The sequence below is a fragment of the Chelonia mydas genome, chromosome 7 (genome assembly GCF_015237465.2).
Source record: "Chelonia mydas isolate rCheMyd1 chromosome 7, rCheMyd1.pri.v2, whole genome shotgun sequence".
Taxonomy (NCBI): Eukaryota; Metazoa; Chordata; order Testudines; family Cheloniidae; genus Chelonia; species Chelonia mydas.
This window is the reverse complement of record NC_057853.1, coordinates 9,915,951-9,928,745: the sequence shown is the minus strand read 5'-3', so window position 1 is coordinate 9,928,745 and position 12,795 is coordinate 9,915,951. Positions and strand designations below refer to the sequence as shown.

General features: G+C 40.8%; 1 protein-coding gene across 50 annotated transcripts in view; it reads left to right on the top strand.

Moving 5' to 3' along the window:
- FOXP1 (forkhead box P1) overlaps positions 1-12,795 on the top strand; it is a 499,998-nt gene that overhangs the window by 420,372 nt on the left and 66,831 nt on the right. For all 50 annotated transcript variants that reach the window (XM_043551448.1, XM_043551444.1, XM_043551437.1 and 47 more), the window contains one exon: positions 381-585. In XM_043551448.1, the coding sequence (XP_043407383.1) occupies positions 381-585 (205 nt within the window). The remainder of the gene's footprint in view (positions 1-380; positions 586-12,795) is intronic.

Here is a 12,795-nt window from a genome sequence, read left to right as displayed (position 1 = left end):
AAACTTCTTCAGATGGCTGCAGAGTATAGCTTGGCCCCACTTTCTTGCAGTCATCTCACAGGCAAAATTCATTTGGAGCTCTGCCTCCAAAGGGACTCTGGGATTGGGCCCTCTGGTACAAAAATCATAGAAATACTAATTAATGGCACATATTTTCCCCCAGAAATCTTGCTTTAATAGGAACTACGTGTTGGGTGCTAATCAGTTTAGCAGGAAACATGAAGTGTTACTTCTGTATTAGCCTTTAGTTCAAAAAAAAAAAAAAAAACCCGCAGAAAACTAACACTAGGCTTTGTTTACTGACTCTTTGATTTAATTACTGTTTTAAGAGGGCCGAATTAGCTGTTAATTGATTTAATTATCCAATTTGTTTGTTTCAGGCATGATTCCAACAGAACTGCAGCAGCTCTGGAAAGAAGTGACAAGCTCTCATACAGCAGAGGAAACAGCAAGCAACAACCACAGCAGTTTGGACCTGTCCACCACATGTGTCTCCTCTTCAGCACCTTCTAAGACCTCCTTAATAATAAACCCACACGCCTCAACTAACGGACAGTTATCGGTCCACACTCCTAAAAGGGAGAGGTAGGTGCTAGTAGAATTTACATATATCTACGTGTAAATCAGTATCTGGTTATTCTGATATTGGTGACTCTAACGTGAGATTATTTACAATGATGGCCAACAACCTGGCCCACATTTTGCCCTTGCTTTCTCTTCCCGTTGATTGCAGTGAGTTTTCAAAAGATTTATGATAGGGCAGAATTTGGCCCTTTTGTTTAGGGCTTTATGGCTTGCTAATTGGATGACTGCTACACAAGTGCATGCATGATTAGTTTCTTAAAACTGTATTGAATATGATCTGTGATGTGACGATTATAATTGTTTTAACTTTTCCAACATGGCATTAGTGTTACTGTTGATGTGCCCTAGGGATTTAAATCAGGGGTGAGGAAAAATTAGTTGGTCAGTACCACCCATTTTATCATAAGTAACTCGCTTTGTTACCATGTTGTAGTTCCTTATCTTACATTATGTTATACGGTTGCAGATCTTCTGAACTCACCCACTCCCACAAAACAGAGCAGACTTGAATTCTCCAGGTTGATAAGAAGTGCATTATATCTTTTAAAGTACCTGTAAATTCAGATCACTGGCACAGGGTTGGTTTTTAAAAGTTTGAACTAATTTGTACTTGCCTGCGTGGTAGTTTGAAAGTGGTGGCTTAATTCAGGGGTTGTCTGTTGAAGATGCTTCTTAAGTATGGTTCCACTTGATGTGAAGGCTATTTCATTGATGTTTTTTTCCCCTGAAATTTCTGCATCACTTCCATAAGGTACTTCTAACATTGTATTTTTAACTATTGATTACAGTGAAATATATACTCCTAAGTAAAGGGCAGTTCTTGTTCTTGTTTGGAAAGCTACTGTAAGAGTTCAGGCTTAAGGGTTAGTCTGAATCCCGTGCTTGCACACACGTGTCAAACCAAGATTTATATTCTATGAAAGAGAGTTTATCTGTGCTTGAAAAATGATACCAGACACTCACTAGCCAAAGACTGATACGAAAAATGAAAGATGTGTCCCCCTTGTGAGGTCCTACAACATGCTCTGATGAGAAGTGCCGTCCCTATCCCCAGTGACATGATGGACAGGTGTGTTTGGGATTCCAATCAGGGAGCCTGCTCTATCTTTCATATGAACTCTCACCTCCTTTTAGCTGCTGGAAGGAGATCCTCCTCTCCGACCCCCCTACTGTAGTCTTCATCCCTCTACCAGCCTGCCAACTGCTGGAGATAGGATATCTCTGCTATTCCATCCTTCCTCCAAGGAGCTTCTGGTTTTCTACATAGCTTTCCCAAGCAGCACAGTGAAATTGACGCGATTCCTTTCCCTTTCCCTTTTGTCCACAGAGATTCTGAGCAGCAACATTGAGATTGACCAAAGTCTTGCTTTTCTCTTGGCTGCTAATTGGAACTGGGTCTGCAGACTAAGGAAGACAGTTCTGTGTACATTAGTTGACATTTCAGAAGATTCTCTTCACTAGCATAGAAACTTAATGTTTAGTTTTTGATGAAAGCTAGATTCCACAGAAATGGGTAGTTTTGTTCTTCCTTCACCCTTTTACTCTCAGGGAAGTAGATGAGTGATTTTTTTTTTCAAGCCTGGGAGTTATTCCAGTGGTTGAAAGCATGTTGAAAAGAAAACTACATGAACATATCATGCATCTTTCTAACATTAAGAAAATCAAGCTGTTTATGTATAGGTATAACATAGAGAAGAACACATCCTTGAGAAAATTACTGTTGAGATGTTATATACAGTAGGAATAATTTTGTAACTTACATAGGAAGGACTCTGACATTCATATGAGTGTACATTCATATATAGATATGAATGTACAGGTTATAACACACACTATCCAGGATATAGTTTCCATGAAGGACTAGATGGGATACTAAACTAACTTGATGGTGTTTCTTTAAATGATTAGATTGTATCTTTGCTTCTTGTACAGCTGAACAAGAAGAGTTTTTATGATTTTCTGGTCATATTTGTACTCTTGTATTTTTTCAAAATATCTCCGTTTTTTAAAACAATTAAAGACCACACAATTGAATGGGTCTACTCTCACTTAGTAGGAAACAATAGGTCCCTCCCTACGTTAAGTTTGGAACACAGTGGAGGTAGAATCATAGGACTGGAAGGGACCTTGAGAGATCATCTCGTTCAGTCCCCTGTAGTCATGGCAGGACTAAGTATTATCTAGACCATCCCTGACGGTTGTTTGTCTGACCTGCTCTTAAAAATCTACAATGATGGAGATTCCATAACTTCCCTAGGCAATTTATTTATGCCATGTATGGGATTTCTGATGCAATGGATTTATGAATCAATTTTGAAATAGGAACTTGCTTTCCATATTATTGTAAAGCAGAGCTGAAAATATTTTGTCCATACAGTGTATTATAAATGTTGGTCTGAATGCAATTACCTTTCACAAACAAGATGCTACGTATGTTTTGTTAGTGAAATTCCACACAATTAATTAGAAAATTATTAGTATATCGCTGAATGTTTTGAGATATTATAGGTTAGTGAGAGACCTTAGAAAAAACCTCAATTGAATTTATAATACACAGTATATTGTTAGCTTATGACAGTACTTAGTTGTTTATCTATTACATTCCCTTTATTATCATATTATCAAAATATAAAAATACAAACATGGCTGGGAATTAAAATAAAAGGGCTCTGGACTTTGCTTTGCCTTTCTCTGTTTGAGGTACTGAAGGTTTATGCCATCCATTTGCTGCAGTGATTATATTACATCTTTATCCATAAGGAGAACAGGAGACTATACACAGAAGAATGCCTACTGGTGCACTTAAGGTTTCTGTAGCAGTCTCATCAGGCATTGTGGTGCCTGCCTAGATTTCACATGACACACAAAACTCTTCTTGTTTAGATGTATTTCACTCATTTCCTCTTCGAAAGAGTGTTTGTGTACCATCCCTGTATTCAGGGTGGTGAATGAGTAATAAGAAAAAAGTACCTTTCTTATGGGTAGAGATGTATATTTAAAAGCAAACAGAGGGAAGAAACCTACAGAATAATAGCAGAGAGAACATAGACTTCATAGTTTTGTTCTCATCTAATACCAGATTGAAAAATTAAGCTTGGGAAATAAGTCTATGGACCTGATCCTGCCCTCAGTGCTCAGTCAAAACCCATATTGACATAAACGCAGATTTTGCTCAAATAGGAAGGGATGTCAGGATATGGTCTGGTGTGTCAGGAAGTGTACGAACGGCCGTTCTGAACATCAATCTAGACCTAACACTTCTCAGTAGTAAGCTACAAGCGGTACACAAACTCCTTGGCAGCACAGAAAGTTCCTTTCTTAGCAACACACTATCCTGTGGATAGTTTGGGGCAGTTGTTTTTCTGCCCAGAGAATGGTCTTTCGGAGGGCACAGCAGATTTGCGTCTTGGCGCCCTGCCTGTCCTCTCTGGCATCCTGAGACTGCTAGGAGGGTTAGCGAGAAAATGGATTGCAGTGGCTTAGGCAGCTGTTGAGACCCGCAATGATGGGCACTAGTACAAAACCCTAAAATTGACAGATGGCTCCCAGTTCTGTGGGCCAGATCCTGGCACCCTGCTACAACACGTTAGCACTGCTGCAGTGCCTCAAAAGAGCAGCAAAGCTGCACTAGTTGGGCAAGTGAAGATTCCTCCAGCAGGGGAAACTCCCCTGCACATAGGGCATGGGTCTAGAGGAGGAAATGGGGCCAGCACTTACAGGTCCTTTATCCCCCAATCCCTCTTGGGTCTGTATCGAGCGCTGCGTGGCTGAACTCTAGGATTGATTTAGTTGGGATGATTTAGTTGGGGATGGGTCCTGCTTTGAGCAGGGGGTTGGACTAGATGACCTCCTGAGGTGCCTTCCGACCCTGATATTCTGTGATTGGAGCCTGTGTCTTTTATTACATCTGACCCAGCTCGTTCAGCAGAACAGCCAGTTGTGTGAATTGGATTGGGGCTGAGAGGAGGGTGAACTAGCTGTGGCTCAGTCCGGGTAAGATGGAGCTCGTGTCAGCAGAATGGGGAAAGCCACAGGAAGAGTTGGCAAAGATGAAATCAGCATCCTGACTGGAGGAATGTAAGCACCACTTGTTATACAGATCTGCTGGTTGGGCTGGCTGGATCCCCCAGGGGCTTCTGGGGGCTCAAGTTGCCAGTGAAGCCAAGGGCCCCCCCCCCCTTTCTTTTTCCCCTGCATCGGTAGGAACTGACAAGCATGTACATTTTCATTTCACGTGCGGGCGGAGCACCAGGTATTTGTGCGTGTGCTACCTCCAGACTAAGTTGTTGTAACACACACTGCAATGGGACTAGACTTTGAGACCATCTGGAAGCTGGACTTCATGCAGAACACAACTGCCCACTTACTGAGCAGTGTTTCACATGGGGAAACATTGCACAAGTGCTCCATAGTCTGTCGCTTTGTATTGAACCAGAGAGTCCTGCGTGGTTTGGGCCACCCAGATGGCATCCTCCTCATGCCCCGTGTGATATCTGTGGGTTGATTATCAGGGGAGATGCACCTGTTTAAAAGAAATGGGGCTGGTGACAGGGCATCTCCAGCGTGAGACCAGTGGAACTTGCTGTCAGCCTTGGGCTGACCCAGTCCGGAGTTACTGATTTAGATTTAAACAATAAAAAACACAGGAAAAGCTCCAAATGCCCTAACAATTAATCATTTACAGCCACACACTAATGATCACCCAGCAGCAATAAATAATCACATGCGGGTAGGAGTAACATTCGCTTGTAGGGTGTGCATAAAGCTTTTCTTCCCCCGCCTTGGGGTTTTGGACAGGGAGTGAGCTTTAGGGGTGCAAGCTGGTTATGTGGGAGTTGCCATAATTATTGTTGTCCCCATCCTCCTCCTCCCTGGCACATGTTACTGGGGCACTTTGTTCTGGATTTTGTGGCGTTATTGATCCTGTGGACTTGATTCTGTTGTTGCTGACCATGCTGTAAAGCAGAGTAACTCCACTGATCTCAGTGGAGATAGAAGTACCTGTGTAAAACCATTTGGAGATCAGTGTCCTCTCTGTATGTTCTGGACGAAGGGATTTGAGCAATGGATAAGTACTTAAAAAGAATGGGGGAAATAATTTTTGTTTTTATTTTTTTACCGTGCTCAGAGGTCGCCAAGCTAAGGCCCCAGTCCTGCAGCTGGATACTCATAGGCTTAAGGGTCTGCCTGCACATATCAGATTGGTGGATCAGGGCTCAGATTTGTGATTTTGGTGGCAGTGCTGGCAACTATAGTTAATCAGTGGAGACAGTCACCAGAACTGGATCACAGTTCTCCTCTACAGCTAGACAAATAGAAAATTCAACCACCCATGCTCAGAATCTTCCCTTGGATGTGCGTGCACAGCTTCAGGAGACTCAAGTGGGAACCAAATGCATTTTGGAGCAGTGGGTATTCCCAATTTATAAAATAGGTCAAGAAAAGAGAAAGGTTGGCTAAGAGGGTTGGTTTTGTTTTTTTTAATGCCCTGTGCATATTACTTTGATAGAAACCCTTTTTTAATTAAATGATATAATTCCAGCTAGAAATAATGGGTTAATGCTTTCATTCACTTTGTCTTTAAATGTATATTACATCCATGCTTTTGTCCCACATTGCGCCCAGTTCTGTAAGTAGCAGCAGCAGCAGCAGCTCTGGGGTTTGGTGCGTAGCAATCTGTTAAGGAGATAAATAATCTGCTTTGGCATGACACTCCTACTCTCCTCTTTAATTTGTCTTACACAAGGAAAATTATAATTAAATCATTCAGGGTAAACCCTTGAGTGTTGAGAAGGAAAAAACACACTTTGGTAAAGATTGCCAATAGAGACCAACTTCCCCGTTGTGGTATGCAGAGACATTTATCAATATTCAGCACTATTAAAGGGAGAACATTTCGTGTGATTTGTGAGGCGGATGCCAAAGCTCAAATCAAGGCTTGTTAAGATCCTTTCCCCATGCAATCATGGGTATTCAGCATCATTAGAATTCAGCACTGCCTGTGTGTTTCATGCTTTGATTTTACTCAGACAATTTAATAATGTTTATTGTGCTGATTTTATATATATATATATATATATATATATATATATATATATATATATATATATATATATAAATTCACTCAATGCAATAAACATACCTCAGTCGTCAGTACCCTAAGGGAAATATTTAGTTATTCACAAAGGATAAGAAAAAGTGAGACCATCAGCTAGCATGCAAACCTCTCATCATCTTATCAGCATTTGGGTTTCTGCAATAACAAGCGCTCTTTTCACAGTAAGTAAATAAGTAAAGTCAGTTAAGAACGTCTGCTGTATGTAGAAGCATCAAGGGCAATACCTTGTCTTTTTCATATTGTTCCACTGCATCTTCATTTTGGACAAACTCATGCATTTTGTTAACACGGCAGCAAAAATGTATTTGCTAAAGTGTTTTATGTATGTGACTCCTTACTTTAAAGGTTGTCGGGTGTTGTCATAGCTGTAACATAAACATGTTTAAAATATTTGTACATAAGTATTTTAAGTCAAAATATATCTAAATGCATGACTCATTTAAAATGATCTGAAATTGTCCAGAGGCTTGCAATAGATTATGATCCTGATCTCCTTTGTAAAACACTTTGAAATCAACTTATGAAAAGCACTATAGAAGAGCTAGATGGTACTATTATTATGTAATGTAACACATAACGTCCTCAAGTAGTCTCAGGTGTCTGTACACTGATCCAGTCCCCCTACATAAGTTAGAGCGATCCTCAGGCTGCGGTAACTTATGCCAGTTGTCAGCACTCTCAAGAGGCTGGTATGGTAGCTGGAATTTTTGGGGTGTAGAGAAGCACATGCTACACCAGTTCTGTGTCTTATAGACTTTAAGGTTAGAAGGGACCATCATGATAATCTAGTCTAACCTCCTGCACATTGCAAGCCACAGAACCTCACCCACTCGTGAAATAGACCCCTAACCTCTAACTGAGTTACTGAAGTCCTCAAATCATGGTTTAAAGACTTCAAGTTACAGATAATTCACCATTTACACCTAGTTTAAACCTGCAGTGACCGATGCCCCAAGCTGCAGAGGAAGGCGGAAAAAAACAGGGTCTCTGCTAATCTGACCTGGGGGAAAATTCCTTCCTGACCCGAAATATGGCGATTGGTTAGACCCCGAGCATGTGGACAAGACCCACCAGCCACACACCTCGGAAAGAATTCTGTGTAGTAACTCGGAGCCCTCCCCATCTAGTGTCCCATCTCCAGCAGTTGGGGATTTTTACGACTGGCAGTCACCAGTGGGCCACCTGCCTTTGTAAGCAATCTCATTATACCATCCCCTGTCACCAGAGGATCCTCCTATGCTGGGGGCGATCCTTCTTTAGATGGATCTGTAGACTTTAGGGCTGTTTTGCGCCAGCAGAGTAGCACAAAAAGCAGCTTTGCCACAGGAGAGAATCTAGGGCAATATGATTTTTGTTCCTGTGTCCTGGAGAGTCTCAATTCTAAGTCTGCAGCTCTTTGTTGATTGCAACAACAAGATGATGACAGGTGTGTGTGTTCATGTACATATATATGTAATAATTCATTAAAATAGAAGTTCTATTAGTTTGAGGGTTGCAATTATATATGTGAATTATGATATAGTATTACTAGACACAGGAAAAGACCATTTTTTCCAGTAAACCTTTCTAAAGCCTCCAGGAATTCCTTGTCTCATTTTTACTGTCTTTTTATCCTTTTCTACCATATTTGAATCTCTTCCCTCCACATAAGCAGGCAGTTAATTCATCGGATAAATAAATAAGTAGATGACTTATGTGACTATTTTCTTGCATGCATTGCAGAAGGAATTAGTCTTGAGGAAGGATCTAAAGGAGGAGAGGGTCGTGGCGTGGTAGATCATTGATCTGCTTCCTAAGCGTAATATATAGTGTTTGTTTTAACCTTACATGCCAACTAAGGTTGCCAACCCTCCAGGATTGGCCCGGAGTCTCCAGGAATTAAAGATTGTCATGTGATGAAATCTCCAGGAATATGTCCAACCAAAATTGGCAGCCCTAATGCCAACCAATCATTGGGCTAAATTCAATGGCCCTTAACTGAGTGAATAGTGGTTCAGCTTGATTATAGATTACAGAATGTGGCCCGTTATTAATATGATGAAATATTATCTGGATGAAATAATTTGGCCTATTGTCCCTATATACTCCCGGTGTCTGATTATCCATTGCCTTGCTTCTTGTGTAGTCGTTGGCACTCATTCTGCACTGGTGCCAGTGGTGCAGGGCAAGGGAGAATCTGCTCCTCCACATCCACTTTCTTCTGTGCAGTTGGTTTTTGAAACCTTCATCAGTATGCACTCCTTATACCTCTATCATCGGCCTACATCTATTAGGTTACATCCGATTTATTTCCTCCTTCCACCCCTTCCGCTTTTCCTCCAAACAGGTATTTGTAAAATCTGAGTTTCAGTTGCATTTCACCTTACATTCTGCCTTAAAGGAAGGCTGAGCCCTGTTCCGTAGGCCAACTGTTAAGAACCTTTTCCTGTGTTCTGCACAACAGAAATGCACGTGATTCCCTCCATTGCATATGGATCCAAGTTACGGAGAATCTACCGTAACAGGATTGAAGGGGAAAGCGGCGTCCTCCTGCCTATCGCACCCACATCTCTTCCAGTTGCAGCTTTGCCTGACCAAGGTCGGCCAGGAGGGGAGGAGTTAGGAACATGCACACTGGATGTGTTTCCCTCCTAAATGTAGATAACAGTGCAGTGAGCATTGTAAGTCATTACAGCCCTGACCAGCAATAACTCTGTGTCTTTAACATACTACATAAGGGAGTTTTGGTGCCACATAGGGAAGGGCAGCTAAAGGCATCAAAAAGTTGCCCTCCTCCCCCACATACCAACCCTACTCCTAAGAGTGGGGGGGAGTGAGGATCATATAGACGTCAGCGGACCCTGCATTTGGCTTCGTATATTTATGAGGTTACCATGGACATTACAATATTACCCATGGAGCTCAGCTTGCTCTAATAATCAATGCCAGCCCCTCTCCTTTTCCACAATACAGGTGGTACTGAGTGGATGATGTAGTTCGCTGGAAGCTCACAAGAGGTGGTGGATATTGTTCCTCTCCTGCACTTTTACATAGACTCATAGAAGATTAGGGTTGGAAGAGACTTAAGGAGGTCATCTAGTCCAACCCCCTGCTCAAAGCAGGACCAACTCCAACCATCCCCATGGGCAGGGGAGCATCTAGACTTTGGTTTGTGTTGCATGGTTGTGCCATTTAGAGCCTGATTCGACCAGCCTTACACGCCTTGAGAATTGCCTTACTCCAGGATTTCAATGGAACTATTCAAAGAGTAGGTGAGCACAACTCAAGGCGAGTAAGTGCATCAGAATCTGGCCCTTAATATATTGGGCCAGCTTCATCCCTGGTACATAAGCGTGTGCAGTCCATTGACATTAATGCAGTTGCACTCGGTTACTCCAGAGTTGAATTTGATCCAAAGTCTCTGTTTTGACCCCAGACATATAGTTGTTCTTTTAAAGCCTCTATGAAACTTCCACTTAAATGGTCAAAAACCTTCTGCATCTAGCTGCCTCATTCCTCATGGTATCTAGCACGAGCAGGATGGCTAAACTTTGTGGGGCCGAGCTGCACCTGGTGAAAATTGTCACAGCCCCATTGATGCCAGGGGAGCTATGACTCTTCATGCAAGCTGGGGATCTGTTTCCTGCTTTCCTTCCATTTATTCATCTTGCTTAAATTCTGCATAGCTCAAAACGTGTCAGGACAGCATACAGTTGGCAGTCTCATTACAGCTAGAGAAAATACTATTCATTGCCATTTGCTTTCCTGGCCGGAGTCACTTTTCTACTTAACCTGCTTTTTAAAAATTCCCTCTTCCATGCCCCAGGTCCATAGTTGCTAATTTCCATTGTCAGTGGGGTGTTTTTAAGCAGAATATATAACATCGGCTATATTTACCATGTGCACCGTCTACTGTGATAGTCATTTCTTCGAGGAATGCCCGCAAATTAGTTACGCGAGACCATTTCCTCATCCACCCATGTCTGAGGTCTTTAATCAAATTATATTTTTCAGGGTATTCTCACAAAGTCCCACAAAATTGTTCCTGGGATTTCCCTCCACAAGTGATATTAAGCTAACCAGTCTGTAATTGCTTACTTTATCATGTGGCCACTTTTATGTATAATAGTGTTATGGTTGCCACTTCACGGTCCTCAGGAACCTGACCTGACATCAGAGAACTTCTTAACTTGAATGGTTCATTTGTTTCTGGTCACGTGCAATAATGATCAGTTATACAATTCCCAACTCTAAATTAGTATATGAAAAAAACCCAAAACACTTTAAATAGATTGGGTGAGCCTTGGCAGACACACAGCAGAACTTTTCCAAATTTTAGCATATGTATTGTTTTGTACCTCCATCTGGCCAACAGATCATTGTTTGATATCCGAGTACTTTGCATATCTCCTCCCTTTTCTTGCAGCTCAGATAATTACGTCTGTTTAATGCAGCTTAATGGTTTTTTACATACCAAATAAATAGCTGATGGTTTTCTGCTAATTGTGTACATATGTGCACTTTATTTAATTGTGGCAGCTAGAATTTTAGTAACACATTCCTGTCTCAGTACTTAGTGTCCAACGAAAGTCTTCTCTTTCAATTAAAGGTGTTTATATATTGGTCTTAAAAGTTGACTTCTCTTATCTTTTTTTATTTTTTTATTTACATTAAAATATGGGATTCATGATTTCTTTTTTTCTCTTGTGTGCAAGAGAATCATTTCTCAGTATATGCTCCAGAGATGCTAACTATTGGAAAGAGCTGGTCAGGGAGATGAAGAAGAGCTGTATTATTTTCAGTCACACAGAAAACAATCGGGGAAGGAAAAAGAAACACCCTTGAAAATGTCTTAAAAATGAGGAGTAAGTTAGATGATTTTCATAGGACTCTTTACTCTGCTGTTCAATAAAACTGCAGCATTGAGTATGACAGCTGTTATATCCCATAATGCGTCTTACCACTAAGGTACTGAGTGTCATTTAAAGTAACACACCATCCTTAAGCTGTGTACAGTTCATCCATTTCACCATGTTTTAATGGAAAAATCAGTTTTTCAATAAAATGATATCATTTACCCCAGGTTGTAATGCTCATTTTACAACTGTTTTTGTTTAATTCCATTTATTTTTTCTTTTTCTTGGCATCCTTTATTTTTTAAGGATTGAGGGAGGAATTTGTTCTCATTCAGGATTGACGTGAAATGGTACAGATGCAAAGATCTCTTTGTCCTTCCCTCGCAACTCCAAAAATCTTGTGCTAATCTGGAGTGCTTTTGTTTTAATTATTATTATTATACTTTAAGGCAAATAGGGTTATATTTTCAAGGTAGTGAAGAGACATTTGCTGAAATCCCATAATTTGTTAAGGGGTTTGTGCCTGCATATTGTTGGGGAAACCAACCTATCATATGTTGCTTGGTTTTCACATCTAAGCAGCTGCTCATTTGTGTAATGCAAATGTGTTTTTTTCATATGGCAGGTGACTCTAAGGTGTGTTTGCATTTTTTTTATTTTCTTCTATGTAATCAGTAGAGGCATATGTATATTATAAAGTATATTCTGCTCATTAAAACAATGGTGTAAACACACAAAGGGAAATTGTTAGTACATGTTGCAGCTTGTCATTTCAGGCTGTGTGAATAAAGAAGATAACTATTCCTTTGGGAAACTATTTCAGGAATTGAGCAACAGATATGCCAGCCAGAGAATTCTTTTAACTGTAATTTTTCCTTTTTGTGTGTACTCAAAAATAACATCCTGATGGGTCCTTAAATGCCATTTCATATATAGAGCGCAATTTCCACAGCACAGGTGGTGCTAATATAGGACAGTCCCCTAGGCACTTGTCGCCGAGAGTTGTACAGCTTGTTCAGTGTCTGCATCCATATGGCAATCTGTCCCATTCATAGAAAGACATTGTAGCTGTGCCTGTGGGTGCTTTGGTCAATGTAGTGTGAAAAGTAGGTTTTAACTCTCAGCAACCTATGTTCTGCAGTTTGTTTTATTGTAGAATCCGAGTTATAAGATTAATAAAAAAAAAAAAAAATTCAGCTCAGAGCAAATTCCAGAACAATCTTGCTGGTTTCGTTTTTGGTTACTCTTAGTAGCACA